Genomic DNA, 25,536 nt, shown 5'->3' with positions numbered 1-25,536 from the left:
TTCACCATTCTCTCCTCTTCATTCTTTCTTTAAACTATTGGTGCAATCCTCCTCCACCCACAGCATCTTATACCACAGTCAAAGGTTAGCCCTCAACGTGGTCCTTGGAAAGACCGGACTTGAGAAAGAGGTGTAGCCTGAACTTGAATGGAGAAAAGGCTGTGGAAAGAAAAGATGAAAGGATCAAGGGGGAGAGGAACATTCCAGAAGGAATAGGAGATCATTGTCTACAATACCCTGGTAAAGGAATGCACTCTTTTTTTGAAACTCTGCCATACAGTAGAAACCAAAATCACTTTCCTAATTTCCTTTACTGTGGCCACAGATGGGAGTTCTAAAGACTAGGTGATGACAAAAGGGAAATAAGTACCAAAAATTACAAGAGCAACAAAAATGATCAGGTTTCCAAAACCACAGAGTGCTGTGAGGAGCAGAGCTCTCCTCTTCATTTACACCCCTCTCCCCTCCTCCTGGCCTTAGGTGTGTCTGACCCTGACAGCCAAGCGCATGGCTCGGAAGAACTGCCTGGTGAAGAACTTGGAGGCGGTGGAGACGCTGGGCTCCACCTCCACCATCTGCTCCGACAAGACGGGCACCCTCACCCAGAACCGCATGACCGTCGCCCACCTGTGGTTCGACAGGGCCATCTTCGAGGCCGACACCAGTGAACAGCAGACTGGTGACTGGCCGCACTGGTGGTCAGAGAGAGGAAGGATGTGGGAGGCGTGATGGGTAGCTGAGAGGGCACGCCAAGTCCAGACAGGGAGGAGAGATCTGGAAAGGGAGAGGAGAGCCAGGAGGCCTGGCGAAAAGGAAACGTCTCTGAGGAGTGTCTGGATGCTGAACGGGATGTGAATAACCCCCTGCTTTAAACTCACCTGTTCCCCGCCCTGCTCACTGTTCTGTTCTCTCCTCAGGGAATCCATTTGCCAAGGGCTCTGATACCTGGTTTATCCTGGCCCGAATTGCTGGCCTCTGCAACCGGGCTGATTTTAAGGCGAATGAGGAGAACCTTCCCATAGCTAAGGTGTCAGGCCCAAGGGGGTAGAGGGGACTTCAGTGTCCAGCATGTAACCCTAAATCTCTCTTTCCTGGCCCTGGGTGATGCCCCCCCAGCAGCCTCCCCGTTCTACCCCTCTATCTTGTTACCTTCGGCAAACCCAGGTGCCATGCCTCCCAGGCTTATTATACCAACCCCATCCTGGCAGCGGGCAACAACAGGAGATGCTTCTGAGTCAGCGCTCCTCAAGTTCGTCGAGCAGTCCTACAGCTCTGTGAAAGAGCTAAGAGCGAAAAACCCCAAGGTGGCAGAGATTCCCTTCAATTCTACCAACAAGTACCAGGTACAGAACCGACCAGGGTAGGAGATAGCAGCGGGGACGGGCTCGTCATCTGGAGAAGGGGGAGCTTTGCCTCTGCCTTTCTGTCTGAGCTGTGGAACGAGATACCGTGTGCAACCGGCACCCCAGTTAGGAGGCAGGCTCACCTGAAGGGAGAGTGTGTGTGTGTGCGCGTGCTAAATCGCTTCAGTCCTGTCCGACTCTGCGCCCCTGTGGACTGTGGCCCGCCAGGCTCCTCTGTGCATGGGATTCTCCAGGCAGGAATACTGGAGTGGGTTGCCACACCCTCCTCCAAGAGATCTTCTCAACCCTGGGATTGAACCCGAGTCTCCTGCATTGCTGGTAGATTCTTTACCACTGAGCCACCAGGGAAGCCCAAAGGGAAAGTGGTAAACAGAAAAAGGCAGACATAGATGATAAAGGAAGAGGCCTTCAGCCCTAAGCAGTCTTTTTTTTTTTTTTTTTTTTAGCCCTAAGCAGTCTTGAGGCTACGTCACTGTGCAGCAAGCTAGTCATGAAGTAGTCTCTGAAATGTCCACAGGCAGCAAAGGCTGGCTGGGTGTCTCTGTGGCAACTGTTGAGACTTGCTGCTGCAGAATATGTTAGATTTGTCTGTCACTTCCTTGAGTACCGTATCTCACAAGTCATCAAATATTTCTTTTCATTCCATGTCTGCAGTTCTGGCAGCTGCCATCAGGCAGGTGGTCAGGGCTGTCCTGACCGTGAAGCTGCTTTTCCAGGGAGGTGTGACGAGAGAAGGAGAAATGTGGGGGGAGGGACAGTGGTGGCCTCACCGGGAAATTCATGAGAGGGACAGGAAGCCCAGTACTCCCCTCCCATGCGGGAACACTGGCACACTTTGAGGGGTTCTGGTGGAAAGGCGGAAACAGTGGCATCACCGTTGGTGTGGGAGCTCAGCTAAGGTTTGATTTGCTTAGAATAGTGAAATTCTCTAAATTCATGCAATACCGTAAAGGTCATTCAGGTGTGGATAACAGAAAAGAAATGAGACTCCCAAAAGTCAGTTTGGGTTTTGAGTCTTAAAAACACATAAAAGGGCTCAATTCACAACACATGTACTAAAACTAGAATCATACAGAGAAGATTAGTATGGCCCCCAGATGACAGGCAAATTCCTGAAGTGGTCCATGCTTTTATATTTGAAAGTTGCTTAAAAGAATAGATCTTAAAAGTTTTTGTCACAAGAAAAACATTTTTGTAACTAAAAACAACAACATAATAAAAGCTATATAGATCTTTTAAAAACAAATTACCTATACTTTCACATTGAATGCTGAACAAGTAAAAGCTTAAGAAACAGACCTGTAGGTTTTTTGTCTCAACTGGCTTTTCGTCAGTGAAATAAGATAGGTCCCCTAGGCCCAAACTGCAAACTTATTTCCATTTTTTCCTGATGTTTAGTGGCCTCACTAACCAGACAGGAATTTTGTGCTTGGCAAGGTCCAATTAAAGCCTTCAACTGGAAAGAATTAGGTACCTCTCCTTCCACAAGATCCAAAAGAAAAGCAAAACATAGTTATGACATTTGTTGGGATATCCAACAAAATAGCAATCTTTCCCCTAGATGACTATGTTAGACGCCTTTTCTGAGCTATTGAATATCAAGTTCAAACAGCAAAATCCTCTGCACCAAGTGTGCTCGGCCAGTCTGCAAGCCGCCAGCTCTGGTGAGGCTTGCCTGGGGCCCCAGAAAACCCGACTCCTTTCTCTCCCTACCCATGAACAAGCTGCTTTATCGGCTTGCTCTCTGCTCTCGGGGCAGTCAGAGGACCTAATATGCAAGGGACATCTTAGCCTGTTGGTCGTTTGCAAGGCCTGGTCTCTCTCCCTCTCTGAAACTGAAATGAAAGGAAGAAGCTTCTCAGTTCTGACATTTCCAGTTTCTCCCATCTTTTTCATCTGTAATTTTCTATCAAGGCGTGAGTTTTGTGTGTGTGACTAAATTACCAGCTTAAGCAGGTCTTGCTGTCATCTCCAATAATCTCCAATAGATAGTCAACAAAGGGGGTTTTTTAAGTGCTCAGAAAATTAAGCTTTTAAATTGTTTTTTACAGCTTTCTGCTTACGTGAGTTAAGGTTTTCCCTTTTAACTGCTTAAGCGTATTTTGAATAAAATAGCTTTTGGAAAGTTTCCCGAGGAGCCGTTGTAACCACACTTTACACCCAGGTTTCCCATCTGGCCTCTCCGGGGCCAGTGCGGCTGGCTCCCTCAGCTCCGCAGGCTCAGTTCCTCCCCGTGTGCTGAGTTTGTTACCCGACGGGTTACGTAGCAGGAATTTCCTGTCGATCATTAGAGGAACATCAGAAATAGTTCCTTGCTCAGACCAGATGACAGGAAAGTGAAAACTGAAACTGATCTTCTCTGTCCTTCAGGCTCCCTTCATGGCTGTGCCCTCTGCTCCCCGACTGAGCCACAGGGACCCCCAACCCCCTCTCAGGGGACTCATCATGTTTCCAGGAGACAGTGGCCAGGGGGCTAGAATGGCTAACCATTGTACTTCACAGTTTTCAATATATTCTTTTTTTTTGGTTTGGAGATGTGTTCTGTTTACTGGTAAAAAAAAAAAAAAATTCATAAACACAAAATAATAGCACATTCAACATATAAATAAAATTATCAAAGATGCGATTATACAAATTTTACTGGTAACATGTGGAAAATAGTTTATTTACCATTCCCCAAAATGAACATAAAAATATTCGAATCCACCACTGTTTAGTGTAAAACTAAACAAATCAGAATGCTGGAAGAGTTTAGTAACTCAAAGTGAATAGATACCCTTATTCTTGTAGGAAAAAATTAAAGACAGTATTAATAAAAATGAAGCAACAATCATAAATATTAAATAGACAATCACCAAATACGCAATGACTGAGTTAACAAAGAATTTAGAACATAGGCTGGTTAAGAGAGCTTGGATTCTTCCCTGGATTCCTTCCACCTTCTAGCTATATGATTCTGGACACAGCTTAAACTTAGTTTTGTCATCTATAAAGAAATTTATAGTAACTACCCCACAGGGAAGTAGCTGGGAGGATTAAAATGACAATTCACGTAAAGCACTTGGAACAATGCCTGGCACATAGCAAGTGCTCAATAAATGTTACTGTTATTATTCATCCTAATCCCATCCTTCAGGCTCAACCCATCATGGTAAAGAACTGTCAATGTTTTTCAATATATTCTTCATTAATACTCTCTCTCTTTTATAAAAGCCAAATGAAGTGGGCATCGCAGATCTTTTCCATTTTCTCAAAGGAGCTAAGGTTTGCAGAGGTTGAGTGGACGGACCCGAGGTCGTAAAGCTAAGAAAGCATTCCTGCTGGTCCGAGAACACGGGTGTTCGGCTCTAAGTTTTCTTCCTGTTCACTGTGCTGTCTCCACTCTCTAGCCACTCAGGCAGAGAGGAAGCCAGAGGACAGAGTGCCTGGGCTGCCCTCAGCTCCAAGTATGCTTAAGACAATAACAGAGATTCGTGTGCAAACAATACCAGGCTGTGGGGTCCTACAAAAGAGGGCGGAGTTCGACCAAAGAGCAGATAGACTGCACAGAGGAGGGCTGTGCTGGGTCAGGGGACAAGGGAAACGGAGGTATGACACAGCTTAACGTCGCTTCTCTGACCCAACCCTCGCCCTCACCTCTTTCCATCGAAGCTTCCTCTCCTCTCCCTAGGTGTCCATCCACCTTCAGGAAGACAACTCCCAGGCCCACGTCCTGATGATGAAGGGGGCACCCGAGAGGATCTTAGAATTGTGCTCTACTTACCTTCTGAAAGGGCAGGAGTACCCAATGGACGATGACATGAAGGATGCCTTCCAAAACGCCTACTTGGATCTGGGAGGTCTGGGGGAACGTGTGCTAGGTGAGGCGGCTGTGGGAGAAGCCTTTGCAGAGTGACGTCAAAACTTTCATTATTTGTGGGGTGAAGAATCTAGGAGGTTGGGGCAAGCGGGTAGAGACATAGTGGAATGACTACTGGTCCCATCTTCTGTCCCTCTCCAGGGTTCTGCTTCTTGAATCTGCCTAACACTTACCCCAAGGGATTCAAGTTTAACACCAGTGAAATCAACTTTCCCATGAATAACCTTTGTTTCGTGGGGCTCATCTCCATGATTGACCCTCCCCGAGCTGCCGTGCCTGATGCTGTGTGCAAGTGCCGAAGTGCTGGGATTAAGGTAAGTGCCGGAGCAATCCAGACACCCCTCACCTATCCTAACCTGGATCAACAGTAGGAAACCTTGGACAGGGTAGGTTCTTCATTTAACTGAGCTGACTTCTGCTTCCTTGAGCTTATAAGTTTTAGTCTTGAGAGAACTTTATAGTGTGTCCTCTGTAGTTAGAATCCTGTCTTGAATTAGAATCACCAGGGGATGAACACAACACTGTAAATCAACTATATTTCGATAAAATTAAAAAATAAAATAAAACGGGATCACCAGGGGAGCTTTAAAACTCTGATGCCTTGGCCACACTCCAGACCCTTTCAAGTTTCTAATTGGGAGCCAGGTATCTGTATTTTTCAAAACTCTCCTAGAGATTCCAGTGTGCAGACAGGTTTGAGAACCGAAGCCCTAGGAGACTGCTTCTCAGACTGATGTGCATTGAATAGCCTGGGGCTTTTATTGGAATGCAAATTCTTTTTCAGTAAGTCCAGCAGTCCCCAAGATTGCGTATTTCTGACAAGCTCCCAGGTGATGCCATTGCTGCTGGTCTGCAGGCCACACTAGAAGTAGCGAAGTGCTAGAAGATGTCATAAAAATGTACTGCTGAGTGGGTTGTCAAAAGGGTGAAGCCAGTGGGCTGGGGTCCTGGGGCAGACACTTGAGAGACTGAGGGACTGAGAGCTGGGCCCCTCGGCGGATCTGACTCGGGGTGAGCAGCTGCCATAACAGGTGTATGTCCAGGAGCAAGAGCTAGAAGTTGAAACGAAGTGGTCCGAGAGCAAACCCAGAGACGGGAACTCCCCTTCAGACAGAAGAGGACTTGGGACTTCATGGAGTAGCAGCAGTAAAATTCCTCTAATTCTGAGATGCTCTGTATTCCACTTTCCCAGGCCAAATTCTACCACTTGTTGTTGTTGCTTGTCTGTTTGCTTTTGTATTTTGGCTGGCATGCGGGATGGTTCCCCGACCAGGGATCGAACCCAGGGCTCTGCAGTGAAAGTGCCAAATCCTAACCGCTAGGCCACCAGGGAACTCCCTCCAAGGTCAAATTCTAAGACTCCTGCACATCTTCATAGATTAGGTATTGTCAGCTCTCTGCTCACACTTGATATTCTGGAATATTTAGGAAAGCAGGTTGCAGTTGGGGTGCTGGAAGTATTTAAGGAGAACTGGCTGCTCTCTGTCAGAGTTGACTTCATCTTGACCTTTAACCATTGGCGGTTTGTCTATAGCAGTCTGGGTCACGCTAAGTACAATGATCGGTCACTGTAGTGGGAACCGAGGAATGGATAGAGGAAATTATTCTGTGTGAATTCGCTGATTACTACAAGATGTTTTGGGGTGGAACAGTGGCTCATTATAACACATCTGCCCAGGGTAACCGTACATCTTGATAGTCCTCCACAGATCGACAACATCGTACTCTGCTAGCTAAATGGAGAAGGGGTTCATTTGCATTTTCACAGCTTCCAGGTGGGCTGCCGGGATGAGAAGTATAGATATTATGGAGGTAGTCTAAAGCTTACTTCATCCAGGAGTTTATGGATCTCTTTAGCAAGAAGGAGAGTTATAATTGTGTCCACAGGTGGGGAGGCCCACCCAGGAGACAAAGAATGGACCTGAGGCTGGGTGCCTGCCGGCGCAGGACACACTCACGGCCGGAGAGGCAGAGCGAGCTGGGATAGGTCACAGTCCGAAGGGGATCCTGGTGGGTCTGGAGTTGGCACCTGAAGTGCAAAGGCTGGTGCTTCCTGGGCCCATTCTTGTTCTGGGCACAGGTTTACATTTTCATTTCTTACCTCTTCTGGACCTGAAGCTGACAGAAACTTGGCTGGCCTGGTGAGGAATTCTGCATCACTCCCTTTTCCCTATCGGGGAGTGTAAGATGTACACAGGAGGCCGTCCTGCAAGGAGGGCGAAGTGCAGTGGCTCTACAGGGGGCCGGGTTTCCCAGGCGGCTCAGTGGTGAAGAACCTGCCCGCCAGTGCAGGAGACACAGGAGACTCAGGCTTGACCCCTGGGTCAAGAAGATCCTCTAGAGAAGGAAAGTGCAATCCACTCCAGTATTCTTGCCTGGAAAATCCCATGGACAGAGGAGCCTGACGGGCTACAGTCCCTGGGGTCACAGGGCGTGGGACAGGACTGAGCACACACACAGAGTGTTGTCCCAGCGGTGAGCACCCTCCAAGGCTAACTCCAAACTGGTGTTGATGCAGAGCTGACGGATGTGATGAAGCTGTTGAAACAGGCTGGATAACAGCTGCGGGGCAGCAATATTTTTTTTTTTACAATTGACAGTGGGACTGGTATTTCTCAGATAGTCATGTGTTCAGGCCTTAGGAACGAATGATTTTAAAAAACTAAAATAAGGGACTTCCTTGATGGTCCAGTAGTTAAGACTCCATACTTCCAATGCAGGAGGTGTGGGTTTGATTCCTTGGGGGAACTAAGATCCCACATGCTGTGTGTAGCATGGTCAAAAAAAAGAAAACTGAAGTAAAATTATCCCATCATGGAAGGGGAGTTGGTGGGGAATGGATTTGTGTATATATATGGTTGAGTCTCTCTGCTGTCCACCTGAAACTGTCAGGTTTAATTTTAAGTCAATTATTAATTGGCTATGTTGTTATTTAGTCGCTCAGTCTTGTCTGACTCTTTTGCAAGCCCATGGCCTGTGGCCTGCCAGGCTCCTTTGTCCATGGGACTCTCCAGGCAAGAATACTGGAGTGGGTTACCATGACCTTCTCCAGGAGATTTTCCTGACACAGGATATCAAACCCACATCTCTTATGTCTCCTGCATTGGCAGGCAGGTTCTTTACCACTGAGCTACCTGGGAAGCCAATTGACTCTACTCCAATATAAAATGAAAAGTTTTTTTTTTTTAATAAAGAATACCAAATCATTAAAAATAAAATTATCCCATCGTATTTGCCACTACCTGAGGCCCTTAGCAGTATGAGGCTACTCGGCCCTAGCTATGAATTCAGCCTCTTCTAAGAATTGCAGCCAAGCAGCAAGCACCTGAAATTAAGGTCACTAGCGCTGGAAGCTCTCTCTCAGTGGGTCTGATCTGGGGGAAGAGGGCCCAAGGGAACAAGGAAGGCAACTTGCAAGTGTACGTGGGAACACCAGAGGTACAGCAGCAGCAAGAAGTGAGACATGAAAATCCTTTAATACTTGACGAATTCCAGAAACTACTAGATGCCTTTTATTTTGAAGGGAGCCATTCTCTTCTATTATGTGAATGCATCTCAATGTTCTGTGAAATTGTGTCCTAGGAACTCACTCTTGGGGTGACTGACTTTGTTTTTATTTCTCCGGGCTAGCATAGAGGTGGTACTTCCAGAAACTGCCGTAGAACAGTAGCCCTGGTCAGGCAGGGCTAGGTACAGCTGTCCTACACGCCATTATTAATGAGCTACTGGGAAATGTCCAGGGCACTGTAAGCCTAAAAAGCCGTCACTGAGGACTCAGTCCAAACCACACCTGGAATCTTTGGTGAGGTTCCCTCCTAGATGCTCCCTGCACCCCACAGGCCGAGCTTTGTGAGGCCCCAGTGCCTCACAGCCGAGCCAGGGCATTGGAAACCGATGAGGGGGGAATTGCTCATAGCGCACCTTGCCTGAGTCCCTGGGAATCCCAGCTTAGTTAGCACTTCCCCCAGCCAGTCAGCAGTGCCAGTGTGGAATGAGGAGGGCTCATGGGAAAACCCCTTCAAGGCTTATTTCCACGCTCTGGGAGTGAATAGACGGACCTTTCCGGGACCTCTGTCCTCAGTTCAGCCACAGTCAGATAGTTCCCTTCTCCCTCACACCAAAGCCTGAGAATTATGTGCTTAGAGGGCACTTGGGAACCATGGGCAGTGGTATCCCAGGAAGCAATCCTTCCTTCATGCTATAATTGCTTGTTGATGGGTTACTCTGCACTAGGAATTATGCTAAGCTGGAAACTTAACATGAATCATAGGCATGGCCCCATGCTCTCAGAGTTCTCAGTCCAGCAGAGGAGAGAGACAGACAAGCCATCACACACAGACAATGTGCGGAGGGTTAGGAGAACAGAAGCCTAGAAGACCACACGCATGGGCACCTGATCTTTGGGGAGGAAAGGGATAGGACTAGGGCTGGGCCCAGGTACCCAGAAAAGGGCCAGAACCCAGGGGCACAAGGAGGCCGTGGGAAGAAGAGGGGGAGAGTGAGGATCAGAAGGCACTTGGGTCTGGATGAAAGTTTGCTAGGCAGATGGATTCCTCCAGATGTTCCTTTACTGCCATTGCTCTATGGGTAGGTGCTTCTGTCTTTGAGCTTAAAAAGGCAGTATAGCACTATAGAGAATAGTGTGGAGATTCCTTTAAAAACTAGGAATAAAACCACCATATGACCCAGCAATCCTACTACTGGGCATATACCCTGAGAAAACCATAATGCAAAAAGACACAGGTACCCCAATGTTCATTGCAGCACCATTTACAACAGCCAGGACATAGAAGCAACCGAGATGTCCATCAACAAATGAATGGATAAAGAAGTTGTGGTCCATACATACAATGGAATATTACTCAGTCGTTAAAAGGAGCAAATTTAAGTCAATTCTAGTGAGGTGGAGGAATCTAGAGCCTGTAATACCGAGTGAAGTAAATCAGAAAGGGAAAAACAAATATCGTATATTAACACATATATTTGGAACCTAGAAAAATGATACTGATGAACCTGTTTGCAGGACAAAAATAGGGATGCAGACAGAGAGAACAGACTTAGAGACACAACAGGGGAAGGAAAGGGTGGGACACATTGAGAGAGCAGCACTGAAACAGCTACATCTCCGTATATAAAACTAGTGGGAAGCTGCTGTGTAATACAGGAAGCTCAACCTGGTGCTCTCAACCTAGAGGAGTGGGAAGGGGTGGGAGGTGGGATGGAGATTCAGGAGGGAGGGAGTATATGCACACTTATGGCTGATTTGAGTTATTGTAAGGCAGAAACCAACACAACATTGTAAAGCAATTATCCTCCAATTAAAAAGATAAAATAATTTTTAAAAAAAGAGGCAGAATAGCTTCTGGAGCGATACATGAAATTCTGAATATAGTGTGCTTGTGCGTGCTGAGTTATGTCAGACTCTTTGCAACCCCATGGACTGTAGCCTGCCAGGCTCCTCTGTCCATTGGCTTTTTCAGGTAGGAATACATTTCCTTCTCCATTTGAAGATAGTAAATACACTCAAATCCCTGATTTATTCATGGGAAACCAGAGTCCAGTTTGTCCTATGTTTTATGGTCTGATGGCCTTGACCCCCCACCCCCACCTCCCAAGGGTTGAAGCTAACATAGCAAGATTTTTGACTGACAGCCCAAGTTCTTGGGAATGAGCTACTTAAACCCCTGTGGAATGACAGCAGTGATCTCTTAGCTCTTGGAGAGAGAGAGGTGAAGGACTGGGGACCTCCCTGAAGATGACTCTGCTCTCTTTTCCTCCCCTCCCAACCCAGGTGATTATGGTAACAGGGGATCATCCCATCACAGCCAAGGCCATTGCCAAGGGTGTGGGCATCATCTCAGAGGGCGCTGAGACAGCAGAGGACATTGCTGCCCGGCTCAAGATCCCTATCAGCAAGGTCAATCCTAGGTGAGACCCCCTAAAGAACTCAGACATACCATTTTCCCCCCTCCATCCTTAGCTTGCTCCACCAACTAAAGTTTTCAGAGGTTCTTTCTGTAGGTAGGACATGCATGGTTTACTTACTGAAAAGTAAAACATAACAGGAAAATGACCAAGCGACTATGTCAGTAGGTTTTCAGATGAAGGCAGGCCAAGAAAGAAGGTAGGGAAGAAGGAGGAAGAGGTGGGGAGTGGGGACACAGTGTGTCGATCTGGAGAGAGTGCATGGCTGCGGACACGTTGAGGAGATGGGGTTGAAAGGAGAAACAAGGAGGTTATAGCAAAGATGAGTTTGAAGGTACCAGGATGCCTGGTGAATTCTCAGTACCTGGAACTAACCCTTAGAAATTCCTCTTCCTCAGGGATGCCCAAGCCATTGTGGTGCATGGCTCAGAACTAAAGAATATGAACTCTGAGCAGCTTGATGAGATCCTCCAAAACCACACTGAGATCGTGTTCGCTCGGACCTCGCCCCAGCAGAAACTCATTATTGTAGAGGGATGTCAGAGGCTGGTAAGGGAGACCAAGGAGGCTTGGGAAGTCACCCAGGCCCAAACCAAGCAGAAGAACAGGTGGGCTGGGCTGGAGGAGGAGCCAGAGAGCATCCGATTGTGACCCCCTGAGACAGGCATCTATCTGGGGGCTCCCTTGATAGCTTTGCCATCTCAGGAGGTGCAGGAGAAGGAAGGGCCAAGAAGCTATCTCAGGAAACAGAAGCTGACCTTTAGGACGGGTCCTGAACCTGACGCAGTAATTATTTCACTCCCCCTGTGCTTCCCCCAGGGAGCCATTGTGGCGGTGACGGGGGATGGGGTGAACGACTCCCCGGCGCTGAAGAAGGCAGACATCGGCATCGCCATGGGCATCGCTGGCTCCGACGTGTCTAAGCAGGCCGCCGACATGATCCTGCTGGATGACAACTTTGCCTCCATCGTCACGGGTGTGGAGGAGGGTGAGGAAGCAGGGTGCCCAGGGTAGGGACTTACTTGGCCCTCAGACTCAGGTGAGAGTTGATGCACATTATTCTCATTGCCTTTGCCCATCTTCCAACCTCCTGTACACACTGGGAGAAATCACTGTAAGTCACAATTTTGCAAATTGGATTCAGCTGGTCCTTAGACCATCACTATGTGGAACCCTATGTGATTGGAGGAAAGTCCAGATTGTCTAGGCGGAGGGCAGCTCTAGTGCAGCATAGTTTGTTTGCTTCTCTCGTGGAGATTCTCGTGGGTCTACTGTAAGTTTCAGGGTGTAGCCATACCCATGACTACTCTGTACTTCACAATCTCAGGAGGACTTTCAGGCAACCTGTTGTCTGAATGATGTTGACACATCAAAGTCATTTGGAGCCTGACTGCTTGAGCCAGATCAAGTCCCCTCTTTCACAGAGACAATTCCCATTGGTGAAGCCCAGATTTCTGCTTCCTGGGCTCCCTCATTTCTGCCTGGAGCTATGAATTAAAACCTATTACAATCCATGTAATAATAATGGTTAACATTATACTGAGACCGTGAATGATCCTCAGTATTGAGACCTTGTATAATCCTCAGTATCGTATGTCCACTCAATTCAATGAACTTTTGAGCATCAGCTATGTATCAAGCACTATTCTAGATGCTGGGGATTCAACAATGGGGAGTAAAAAGACACTTCCTTGCTCTCAGGTAACTTAATTTCTAGTGAATTAAGATAGATAGAAAATAAACTGAACAGTATAATAAAAGAAGACAAGTGCAATGGGAAAAAATAAGTAAAGCAGGGAGTGGAAGGATGGGTGACACTTTTTTAAAAGGTTGTCAGGGAAGGATTCAAGCCATCTTGCAATGCAGGAGAAATGAAACTCAGAGAGGTGAGAGGTGCCCAAGATCACAAGTTAATTATGGCAGAAAATGCAACTGGAACCCACACCCAGGCTTTTTCCATTTCAGCCTTAATTTTTTTTTAATTGAAGTATAATTGATTTAGAGCATTGTGTTAGTTTCCGGGGTATAGTGAAGTGATTCAGTTATATATATATATAATTTGCCCCTTTGATAATAATAAGCTTAGTTTTCCATGTCTGTGAGTCTGTGTCTGTTTTGTAAATAAGTTCATTTGTGTCACATTTTAGACTTTACATATGGGTGATGTCATGATATTTGTCTTTGTCTGACTTACTTCACTTAGTATGATAATCTCTAGTTCCATCCATGTTGCTGCAAATCCACCCTTAATCTTCTTAGGGCTTTTATACTGGAATTCTCAGACATCTCAAAGTATTAACCAGGCCCCAGCCTGCTTAATTTTCAGAGATCAGATGATAGTAGCCATGTTGAATCCAAGAACACAGAGTATACAAATTTGACAGGCTTAAGTCATGGCTTTAACTAACAGTCACACAATTTAGAAACAAAACTGGGGCTGCCAAGGCCGAGGACCCTTTCTCGGGCTGAGTGACACTGCTTTGTAGCGGTCTCTCTGCCCAGGAGCTGGTTTGTGGGAGGTGTGATGTCTCTGTGCTGCTCACAGAAGGTTGACCATCCTTACCAGGCCGCCTGATCTTCGACAACCTGAAGAAATCCATCGCCTACACCCTGACCAGCAACATCCCCGAGATCACCCCCTTCCTGATGTTCATCATCCTTGGCATCCCCCTGCCTCTGGGCACCATCACCATCCTCTGCATTGACCTGGGCACGGACATGGTGAGGGCCAAGCTGGGGCCCAGCTCGGGGAACTCCTGTGAAATGGACTGAGTGGGCACAATCTATGTCAGGCGGAGGGGCAGAGCTTGAGTGACTTCTCTGAGTTTCCTTCTGAACTGTGTGTCCCCTGTTGCTTCCACCCTCCATCCTCCAGGTCCCTGCTATCTCCCTGGCTTATGAGTCAGCTGAAAGTGACATCATGAAGAGGGCTCCACGGAACGCAAAGACTGATAAGCTGGTGAATCACCGTCTCATTGGCATGGCCTACGGACAGATTGGTGCGGCTGCAGGAATGAGGGGTGGAAGGGTGTGAGGAGAGGCTGCCCCAGAAGGGTCATGAGGCCAGTCTTGGTTTGGAAGTTCAGGGAGCTGTTTTCTTAATTATGAACTGTGCTAGGCCCTAGCACAAAAAAACCCACTGATCTCTGATCTGCTCTTGACTTAAGGATCCAGGTGGAAAGGTGCAGACATACATGAGAGAATGGCAGGTTGCTTTCCACGTGCCACATATTGAGTACAGATAGGACACACAACAGGAGTACAAGGCAGCAGGACTCACCAACCTTGAGGACAGTCAGAGAGGCCGTGTGGATGATGCATGACTTAAACTTGGTGCTGGAAGACAGGGCTTAGCTAATAAATGGACAGTCAGACGTGGGGGACCAGAGGACACCTGGTTGTTGGAGAGTGAATGAATCAAGTTGGTGGAGTGCTTATTCCTGATAAAGAAGTAGTGGGAAATGAGTATGTGGAACAGGTAGTATTTATAGTGGATCGAAGTCTTGAAAGACACTTCATTGTTCTTGAGTAGCCAGGTACAATGGGGGTACAGGCAAGAGATAGGGACAGAGGAGACACTATCAGTATTTAGAGATGGAAACACATAGAAAAGGCACAGATTTAGGAGCCATGTCTATGTCTGAGCCTCAGGATCACAACTTACTACCTGTACAACTCTGGATAATGACTGAGCCTTTTTCATGCTTCGGTTTTCCCACGTATGAAACGTAAATGATGACTCAGGACTGCTGGGAGAATCACTGTGCACAAGTACCCGCACAGTGACAGCTCTGTGATCAGCAGGCAGACATTAGCAGCAGCCGTGGCTGTGGTTTCCAGGCATGGGGGGTGGAGGTTTTCACGAAGGGAGAGGCATGGAACAGATGGGAGAAATGTGAGGGGAAGAGAGGACGTGATGAGTGTCCTGGTGCCAGAGGAGATGGAGAGGGAGAAGTCCAGCATCCACTCAGTGGAGAGAGAGAGGATAAACCCCCTCAGGTCCTTTCCAGTTTTAAGGTTATATAACTCTGGGTTACAGCTTAGAAACCAATGTCAGACTTGGGAGGCAAGTCCAACAGAGATGGCAGGATCAGATCACTGATGGCATGAATCTTCAACATTACAGCTCAGACACATATCAACCCTGCTAGAAGCAAGTCCCAGGCACCGCCTCTTCCGTGGCCTGCCTTTTGAGATCCTCCTCTGAGCGAGGATCCCCTGACCTGTAACTATCACTGACAGGGATGATCCAGGCTCTGGCAGGATTCTTCACCTACTTTGTGATCTTGGCTGAGAATGGCTTTAAGCCTCCTGATCTGCTGGGCATCCGCGTCAGCTGGGAAAATCGATACATCAATGACCTGGAGGACAGCTATGGACAGCAGTGGGTGAGTGAGAGGCAAGATAGTAGATGGTGGCCAATAAGCGTGAAGAAGAAACCAGGAGGAAGGGGTTTAGCAAGTTTTTGAAGACACCAGGCAGACAGATGATCCTCATCTCCAGTCCTACAGGAGCTTTCTAACATTTGACCTCAACCTCCGATCACATCAGCAAACATTCTTCTCTTTGTTTACAATGACTTCATTTCTGTTAATTACTACTGTCTGTTGCCTGTTCATATCTTCCTGGGTCTTTCTGGCTTCCTTGGACCTGGAAATCTTCTTTGTCAATCAACTTTTGGCAGGCTGATTTCCAGGTTCTAATAATCATTGCCCCAGAAATGAGTGCTGGATCCTCTTTCTCCTGTTATTCTCCTTTTCCATGGGAGATCAAAGAATAGGATTTTAAATCTGAAAACTTATTTTCTTTGTATATTCTCTTCCTTGTCATTCTAAACTGTTTAAACTTAGAGGATGCCTCTCTGTATTAGTCATTCCTAACACCCAAGATAAATGAGGTCCAAACTGAAGCCCTCTATCCAAAAATATGCATTTAAGAATTTTAGTAAGTATGTATTTGTGAACACTTCAATCCCAATTTCTAGGACAGTGGGAGATGTGACACCAATTTTTGCTAGAATCATAGGACCAGAGGCTTCATATACAGTCCATGGAGGACAAGATGGCCTGTTCTTCATCCTACAAATGAGGAATCTGAACCTGGAGAGGTTTAGTGACTTGCTCAAAGCCCTACATTGAATCCCTACAAGAGCTGGACAAGAATTCTAGATTGATTCCTGCCCAGCACTTTCCCATGTCACCATGATGCCTCCAAACCAAGCTAACTGCAGGGTTCTCAAAAGTATGTTAAAACCAAGAACATTGTTGAAACACTTGCCCGCACACACAGTTCAGTTCAGCTCAGTCACTCAGTCGTGTCCGACTCTTTGCGACCCCATGGACTGCAGCACGCCAGGCCTCCCTGTCCATCACCAACTCCCGGAGTTGCTCAAACTCATGTTCATCGAGTCCGTGATGCCATCCAAACAGCTCATCCTCTGTCGTCCCCTTCTCCTTCCGCCCTCAATCGTTCCCAGCACCAACGAGTCAGTTCTTCGCATCAGGTGGCGGAAGTATTGGAGCTTCAGCTTCAGCATCAGTCCTTCCAATGAATATTCAGGCCTGATTTCCTTTAGGATTGACTGGTTTGATCTCCTTGCAGTCCAAGGGACTCTCAAGAGTCTTCTCCAACAGATTTCCACTATCTGAGCCTCGAGGCCGACAGATGTCAATGTTCCCAGCTAGCAGGGTCCAAAGATGCCCAGAGTCCTCACTGCTGTGCACCTTGTGAACATCTCCTCAATCCTCAGATCAAGCCCCTTGTTAGTTTTATATCTTAAAACCATCTCCCTGCTACCAAGATGAAGCTTGTCATATGTTTATTTACAGTCAACTAGTTCTCAATCCGTTTTGCAATATCTTAAGACGTCTCTGATATAATTTGATAATTTTAATTATATCAGTGACGTCTTAAGATATTGCAAAATGGATTGAGAACAACTGCCCTGCCAAATAAATGCCATAAAGGCAAAGTCTATGCCCCTTCCACTGCTGTAATCTTCAGATTATCAAGTATAGTGCTTCCTCCCTAGGAGATACCCTACATACTGCTAGATAGCCCCTTACCTCTGGCAGTAATTCAGTTGGTCACCATTCATTCATTCAGCGAATATTTGTTGAGCATCTTCTATGCACCGGGGACTGTTTTGTCCCTGGGACATGGTAGTGAACAAAAATAGCCAAGAGACTGCTCTTGTGGAGGTTATATTCTAGTTAGGGGCACAGGGTGGGAAGGGAGAAAGATAATAGCCGAATAGATAACATAGTGGGTCCATAGACTGTAAGCCCAAGAGGGGTCCAAAGAAGTGCTGGAATTGGGATACTAAAATAGGTGAGATTGAAAAATAAAGATGGTGAACAGAGAGAAAAGAGGTGCTTGAAACTGAAATCACAGAAAAAAATGTGGCTATTGGAAAATACATCTGGACTTTAATCAAGGGAGCAAGCAATCAGGTGGGGAGGGGAGTATACCATTGGAGGAGAAGATGAAGATACTGTGAGACCACGGTATGGGAAGGATCATCAACATGGATATTTAAATCTCCAAAAATGAAGACAGGCGCAGTTAGAAGGACAGTGAGTCAGAAACTAAAATTTTCAAGTGATGATGGGAGTGGTTTGGATTCGGTAGCTGGCTGCAGAGGACGGGTGGTATGATCTGATGCACAGAAATGTGCTGACTGCTCTCATTCTAAGTTCAGTGCTTGGCTCATCAATTTCCAGCTTTTGTTTTCTATTGTTTTGGGCTCTATGGTGGTGGTGGTAGTTTAGTCTCTAAGTTGAGTCCAACATTTGCAACCCCATGCACTATAGCCCTCTAGGCTGCTCTGTCCATGGGATTTCCAGGTAAGAATATTGGAGCAGGGTGCCATTTCCTTCTCCAGGGTATCTTCCCAACCCAGGGATCGAACCTGCATCTCTTGCGTTGTAGGCGGATTCTCTTATCACTGAACCACCAGGAAGCCCTTAGGGCTCTATATGTCCCTCCAAGTACAACCCTGACCACATCCCATGAGGTTCTATCTGTAGTATCTCATTACTGTTTGGTCCTACACATTTTCAAATTTTTTATTCAAGCTACAAGTTATTTATAAACATGCTATTTTTTTGAAAGATTTCGTTTGATGTTGACCACTTTTTAAAGTCTTTATTGAGTTTGTTACAATATTGCTTCTCTTGTTTTTTGTTTTGGTTTTTTGGCCATGAGGCACATGGGATCTTAGCTCCCCAACCAGAGGTTGAACTCACAGCCCCATGCATTGGAAGGAGAAGTCTTAACCACTGGACAGTCAAGGAAGTCCCACAAACATGCTGTTGTTTTTTTTAATGGACTTTTCCCCCAATCTAATTTAAATGCACCTCTCCTGTGCTTGCATAGCCCTCTGTGATGTCCCTCTTATAACCGACCCACTGTGCTGACATCGCATATTTATCTTCCACACTGGACTCTAACTTCCTTCTGTGCAAAATGTGAATGAAAGAATGAATGAATGGATGAGTGAATGCCTCCCATCTGGGACCACTCTTCGGGTATCCCTTCCCCTCTGCATGCAGATCCCCTACAGTCCCATCTTCCTTACCTGTTTCCTCAGACTCTGCTTTCCTCTTGAGTCCCCCTTCTTTTACACCACTCTTCTTATTAACTTAGTAAATATTTATGAGCCATACTACCAGTCACTCACTGAACAAAGCTTGGGGAGGGAGGACACAGATAAACATGACAAGGTGCTTGCCCTTGAGGGGCTCTCAACCAGATAAGGAAAACATAAACACACAACACAAAGTGAAAAGTGCTAGGACAGAGATATGTGAGAAGGGCTGTGGGAATCTAAAGAGGGGACCTAATTCAGCCTTGGGGTCTGGGAAGGCAGGAGAAAGAAGCAGCCTTTGAGGCATAGCTGAATCCCTCCTGACGCTGATAGCTCCCCTCTGCCCATCTTTCCCTAGACCTATGAGCAGCGGAAGGTGCTGGAGTTCACGTGCCAAACGGCCTTCTTTGTCAGCATCGTGATTGTGCAGTGGGCTGACCTCATCATCTGTAAGACCCGCCGCAACTCAATCTTCCAGCAGGGCATGAAGTGAGCGCCGCCCACCAGCCCCAGCCCTGCCCCAAACTGCACCCCCTACCTCTCCCTCTTCATCTCCCTTACCCCCATAAACATTTCCTCTCAGAAACAAGATCCTCATATTTGGGATCCTAGAGGAGACAATCCTGGCCGCTTTTCTGTCCTACACTCCAGGCATGGACGTGGCCCTGCGAATGTACCCACTCAAGTGAGTAAGGGGCGGGGGGCAGGGCGAGGCTGCTCTGGGCACAGGGCAAGCACGTGGGAGGAAGTGCGGGTGAGTGGGAAGTCGAGCGGGGCAGGCGGCACTCAGTGGCGTAGAGAGGACCGCCTGTGCTCCCGTAAACACCTTATTTGAGGAGGGATTAGGAATGAGTGATTGCACTCACCAGACATGCAAATTCAGTGGACTCACCAGTGCTTAACAGAGTGGTTTCTCTTCTATAATAATGCATGGTATAGCTGTCCCAGGCTACATACTGCTCGGAACTGATGCAATCATTAAATAGCCTAATCTATGCAAGGCTGATTTTGCGGTATTTCTGCAAATATGTTTTCATACGTATGTGTGTATGTGAGTGGGCACACTGATATTCTCACTATCTGGTGCCTTGTTTGGTTCAAGTCCTATGTTTTCATTTTTTATATTAGCATATGCTTATGAAATTTTTTCATTTAACAATTTTACAGAGAAAAAACCAAAACTCCCATTTCACTCCCCCTTCCCCCAACTCAATATTGGTAGCCTCTATTAATGATTTAGCGTGTATTCTCCCAACTGATTTTCTACGTGTTTATACATTTTGCTCACCTTTCTGTCCCTTGCAGTGTTTTACATAATGCTTTGCATTCTGTAGCTGCTAAACTAATGTTTACTAAGACATTGGCACTGCCCTTAGATGCTGACAATTCCAGGTTTGAATTTCAACTGTCCTATATATTATTCTACGATCTTGGACAAGTTGGTAACCTCTCTGAGCCTCAGCTTCACAGCAAAGTCTCAATAACACACATCTGGCAGACTGTTCTGAGAATTATATGTAGAGATGCATACAGTACATGGAGCATGGCACTTGGGCCCTGGGGGGCACTTTACTAACAGTAGCTCAGCTGATGTTGCTATTAATCTCAACATATAAATGCTAGTAAATGTGGTTGGGCATTAACCATGCTCCCAAACACTGTGTATAAACCTTGACCATAAAACTCACCACCTAATACTGTGATTATTTATTTTGTGTTTGTCTTTCATTTTGTGTGTTTATCTCTTTTCCCCAATCACTTGAGCTTCTTGAGATCAAAGACCGTCGTGTCTTCAGTTTACTTCCCCCGGACCTAGCACACAGAGTAGACATATGACAATAGCTGCTGAATGGCTGCATGACTGTATATCTCTAACTGTTTATACTGGCTGAAGGCTAAGTGTGTGCACACATAATGAACCATGGCCGAGCCAACATGAACCAACATGGTAGACACATCCTTATGCAACTATTGAGCTCTGGAAACATGGCTAGTGAGATTGAGAAACTGAATTTATAATTTTAGTCTACTGAAAGTTAAAAACTAAAGCACTGTCAAATATTTTTCTATTAAATACAACTTTATTGTTTTGGCTGGACTACATTTTCCACCAAAAATGTGTCTTCCTTGAGACACACTGTCCATGTAAAATACTCCCTGGATCTCAAGGGCTGGGGATAAAAAAAGGAGGTAAAATAACTAATTAATTATGTTTATATTGATTATGTGTTGAAACAATAATCTTTTGGATATTTGGGGCTAAATAAAATATATTATTAAAATAACTTCACTTGTTTCATTTTCACATGGCTACTAGCAAATATAAACTTCACATGTGGCTTACAGTATATTTCTATCAGACAGTGCTGGTCTAGGCCATCTCTCTATCCTCCAAGGGACACATGTGGTCCTGACCCAACCCGTCTCTGGAGTCAGCTCCTTGGTCTATTGAAGAGATTCAGGAAGAAAAAGATTTCCCCATCTGTGCACTATGGAGGAGTATATATATTCCCTGGCAAGATATCCCCCACATCTAGCCTAGACAGACCATCCTGCTTGTGGGTACAAGAGCTAGAGAACCCGGAAAGCAAAGGGGGGTCTCCCTCAGTGGCTCCACGAAAGTCAGTATATAATCTCCATGAACACTGCATATACTTCTTGTATGGCATTTATCCCACTCCATGCTCATTGGCGTTTTACGTTCCCGTCCTGGGCCCTCCCCCCTCAGTCTCCAGGCTCTGACCTCCTCAAAAGGTAGGAATCAACCTTCCACCCCGAAGGAAAGTTTTAAAACGCCCCTCCTCTGGTCCTCCCCACCATTCTATGCAAAACAAAGAACTCTCTCTCACCTGAAGGAAAAATGGACATTAAGGTTGAAATGCCCAGCTCCCAGCCGGCCCAGCCTCTGGCCAATCGCCAGAATTCCTTGCCCCAGCCATTTGAGAAATAACTACTCCAAACAACCTTGGAGAAGAACAGGCCCCCTTAAGACAGTAGATTTCCACATACAAGCCTATATACACTTACTCTTTTCTGGGATTAGTACGGCAGCTCACTGATCTGACTGCTGCCCCTTCCCGCCTCACCAAAGGTGATCTGTTCCTGTAAAGCGCCGGTCTCCTTTTTCCAAACCTCGAACCCACCTTCTCTAACTCCCTCACCCTACACACACAATAAACAAAACACTCGATTCCCAGCCACGCTCTCTACCCCTGCCTTTCTCAGGCCCCTCTATTCCCTCCTCTGCTGACCAGCTTTTCTCTCTGCAGGATAACCTGGTGGCTGTGTGCCACTCCCTACAGCCTCCTCATCTTTGTGTATGATGAAACGAGAAGATTCATCATTCGCCGTCATCCTGGCGGTGAGGCTCCCCTGCACCTTGGCCTGACTGTCCCAGCGCAGACGGTTCCTGCAGCCCCATGGCCCCTCTCCCCAGCTCACTGCCTGGCTGATGCAGTGCCTGGGCTCTGCCCTCTAGCCCTTGACCCCACCACGCTGCTGCTTCCAATCCGTGGGGCCCTGCCTTCCCCTCTCAGGCCTCCCACCCTATCCTGGCTCACCTTCTGTCTTGCTCCCCTTGATGCCTCCCCCCGTTCACTCTGGTCTCTTCTCTTCCACAGGCTGGGTGGAGAAGGAGACCTACTACTAACCTCCAGAGAGGAAGAGCTCACATGCCATCGGGGTGTTCTGAGGGCCAGGTGGGGGAGGTTTAGAGGTAACGAGTTTGGGAAAACATCTGAGAGAGCGTATTAGTTGGGGCAGAGAGATGCCAAGAGGAAGAACGTTGGACAAGAGAGACAGGCAATCCTAGGGCTGGGTTGATGGCACCATGAGTAGGAGAAGGAGATGAGGTGGGGGTGAGGGGAAGCCCAGCCTGTGTCTTCCTGGAGCCCAGCGAGGGGCTCAGTAACCAGTCTAGAGAGTAAATATCTGCAACAGCCCTCAGCTCCTGGATGTGTCGCATTTGGTTTTTGGAGATGCTCTCTCCCTAGATCTTCATTCATGGTAGCCGGGCAGGGGGAGTCTTTCAGCGGCCAGGCTGGGAAGCGATCAGAATCAAGCATCCTTGCCCGCTGAGGGTATCCCCTCAAAGTTACTCTCCAACTCAACTGATAGCAAGGACGGACAAGTCAAGCTGGGATCAGAGAAATGGAGGGGATGAGAGAGGAGCGGGAAGCCACATTTTATAGAGGGGCCACAGCGCCCACTAATTCCTCAGATAACTTACAGACTCATAGACCTTCATGCTAGAAGACACCTTATTTCATCACGAAGGACAGGAGGTCCAGAGAGGTTAAAAGATTTGGAAGGGGCCACGTGGTGCGAGGTGACTGTGGGGGCCGCCCCACCTCCGAGGATGATCTGGTGTCCCTGTCCTTGGCCCTAGTTATCAGGGCACCTCGACCCCATCCCATCCCTTGGCCATTTTCCCTGGCGTAGCCTTGCGGCAGAGACTGAAACAATGCTGTCTGGATGCCTGTAGCCTTTGCTTCAGGCATAGCACCCGCCCGCTCATGCTCCAGCTCAACACAGGTGATGGCCGTTCCCCAAAGCCTGGCCTCTGAGCCTGAGCCTGGCACTTGCTGCATCTCAGGTCACAGTGGAGTCCCCAGGAGCTTTCTCTTCTGCCCACCCTTGGCGGCAGCTCTTCCTTCCTCTTCACCCACTAGCTGGCTTTTGCTCTGTGAGCTGGTCTACTCGGCCCTGGGGATCGGCTCACTCTGAGGCTTTTTTTAGAGGAGAGAGTTGGCTATGCCAAAAAGCAGAGAGACAGAGAGAGAAATGCTGAGAAAAGCTGGGGGAAATCGTAGACTGTCACCAAAAACAAAGCACATGTGTTAGGTGACTGCACATTATGTCTGGCAGTGGACAAAGGCCTTAGTCACACCATCCATTAATCCGTACAACAAACACATTCTTACCACCCGACCCGGTTTTTTAGATGATTCTGATTCCAGAACTTGTGCCCTTAACCACTTTTCAGGCTAGTCTTACAATGAAGGCTGGGCCAATAATCTACAAATGCATCATGAAAAAGAAAAAAAAAAAAAAAGTAGGTTAGTGATGGAGGAAGGGCCGTGGAATCTGGAGGATGAGAGGCTGTGGGCTAGCAAAGAGAAGGCCCGTCTGTAAGGGACACCAGCCACCTTCCCCCTACGCTGGGCACGCCTCCTCGGAGGTCTCTCTCCCACCTGCTCCCCTCTCCTCCAACACAAGGTCTCCTGGGGACAGGGCTGTATCAGTCTGGGGTCCCTCCCCGCTGCTGACAGGGCTGAACCAGACCCTGGGAGACAGAGGGGCCAGGCTGTGTGTGTGTGTGTGTGTGTGTGTGAGGCAGGGAGAGGGGAGTGTGAAACCAGCTCCTCAGGTTTCAGTAGCAGGAGCTTTGGGTGTCTGGTGGGTTAAAAATACAGAGGCCCCAACTTAGGGTCATTTGATATCAGTGGCTGAGGCTGAAGGCAGGGGCCTAGAGGGAAAGGGCTTGAGTAGAAAGCAGAGAGGAAGGCATCAGAAAGGAGAACAGGGAGGCGAGGAGCCGTGCAGCTGCTGGAAGGGCTCCGGGTGTCCCTGGAGAGCCAGGGGCAAGCAGGGGGAGCAGGCCAGGATGAAGCAGCCTGGTAACTGCAGGAGAGGAGGGGAGAACGGGGCAGGCCTGGGGCACCTTTTCATCCCAGCTCACACCCGGGGGTACGAGAGGTCAGATTCAGGACGAACTGAGTCTAACGTCCCAGTGTCTCTGTCCCGATGTCCCCCACCCCCACTCCCAGAGTGCGCACAGCAGGAGGAGTCGGGGCTGGACATCATCTGGTCGTGGACATCTGGGTGGGTCTGCCCTTCTCTCCGTAGTCTTTGCTCCGACGGTCGCCTCCCCGATTCCAGGAGATGCGTTCTGGGGTCTCTCCAGCTCCAACATGCCCTGCTTAGCTACATCTGGCCCCTCCTGCTCCAACGACAGATGTCTCTCTTGGATGCACTCCTGCCACGTTCCTGAGATATTTTCCTGGCCTTCCTTGCTTAGCTGTGTAAGGTCTGCCCCACGGGAGAGTGGAAAAATTCCTCCTCTAACAATTTCATGGTGCAAAACACACACGTGCTCCTCCAATGTCAGAGATACCTCAGGGCAGGGCTGGAGGCTTCTGACTTCGATCTAGCTAGCCTCTCTCTGGCCTCCCTTGTGCCTCAGCTTACCTGTGCGTGAGCCCTGGATGGTGGTGGGGCCATGAAAAGGGTCCCTCCTGCAAAGTACCCAGAGTTGGACTCACCCACTCTGCCCTCACCCCCAAGCTGGGATCTAGGAAGTGAGAGGCCCACCCTCCCAGCTCTGCTTTGACGCTTAGTGCACAGAATTAATCAACATCCTTGGTTCCGGGCCCCACCTCCTCATGTTTCCCCAGTGTTAATTTTTTCCCCCTATTCTTTATACCTGGTCCTTTTTGTCTTGTCAAAGACGTAGGAATGAGTAGTCGCAACTTGCTTTCCTCGGAATCATTCATCCTGGGGAAGCCTCCTTTCCACCGTGCCCTAGAAAACCAGTCCCATAGGATCAAAGTAGAGAGCACCAGGGGGAGGCCACAGCCGAACGACTCTCCTTCTCATCTCAGGGCCGTGGGCAGAGAAGCCCCAGATCCGCATCTCCCAGGGCGGCTGTGGGCCAGCACTTCACGCCCCACGCCCCGTCCTTCCCCTGCATTCTCCAGTTAGGAGTGTTGAGTGAAGCAAAGGAAACTGGCTGGAGCGGAGCCAGGGCGCCGGTCCTGGACGCCGCTCCATCTTTTATTGGGGAATGATCTCACCCTTGG

The 25,536-nt window shown here is 47.8% G+C and overlaps 1 protein-coding gene and 1 pseudogene across 1 annotated transcript in view; both read left to right on the top strand.

Moving 5' to 3' along the window:
* ATP1A4 (ATPase Na+/K+ transporting subunit alpha 4) overlaps positions 1-22,488 on the top strand; it is a 31,229-nt gene extending 8,741 nt beyond the window's left edge. Inside the window, exons 8-22 of the mRNA XM_043451925.1 lie at positions 481-679; positions 918-1,027; positions 1,209-1,343; positions 5,035-5,224; positions 5,365-5,537; positions 11,015-11,151; positions 11,547-11,697; positions 11,968-12,136; positions 13,715-13,869; positions 14,024-14,147; positions 15,391-15,536; positions 19,095-19,225; positions 19,320-19,421; positions 22,006-22,097; positions 22,357-22,488. Of these exons, the coding sequence (XP_043307860.1) occupies positions 481-679; positions 918-1,027; positions 1,209-1,343; positions 5,035-5,224; positions 5,365-5,537; positions 11,015-11,151; positions 11,547-11,697; positions 11,968-12,136; positions 13,715-13,869; positions 14,024-14,147; positions 15,391-15,536; positions 19,095-19,225; positions 19,320-19,421; positions 22,006-22,097; positions 22,357-22,385 (2,043 nt within the window). The 3' untranslated portion in view covers positions 22,386-22,488. The remainder of the gene's footprint in view (positions 1-480; positions 680-917; positions 1,028-1,208; positions 1,344-5,034; positions 5,225-5,364; positions 5,538-11,014; positions 11,152-11,546; positions 11,698-11,967; positions 12,137-13,714; positions 13,870-14,023; positions 14,148-15,390; positions 15,537-19,094; positions 19,226-19,319; positions 19,422-22,005; positions 22,098-22,356) is intronic.
* Positions 2,397-2,496, top strand: LOC122437482 (annotated as a pseudogene).
* Positions 22,489-25,536: the final 3,048 nt, after the last annotated feature.

Source organism: Cervus canadensis, chromosome 2 (genome assembly GCF_019320065.1).
Source record: "Cervus canadensis isolate Bull #8, Minnesota chromosome 2, ASM1932006v1, whole genome shotgun sequence".
Classification (NCBI taxonomy): domain Eukaryota; kingdom Metazoa; phylum Chordata; class Mammalia; order Artiodactyla; family Cervidae; genus Cervus; species Cervus canadensis.
The sequence above is the reverse complement of the archived record's forward strand: the minus strand, read 5'-3'. Positions and strand labels throughout refer to the sequence as shown.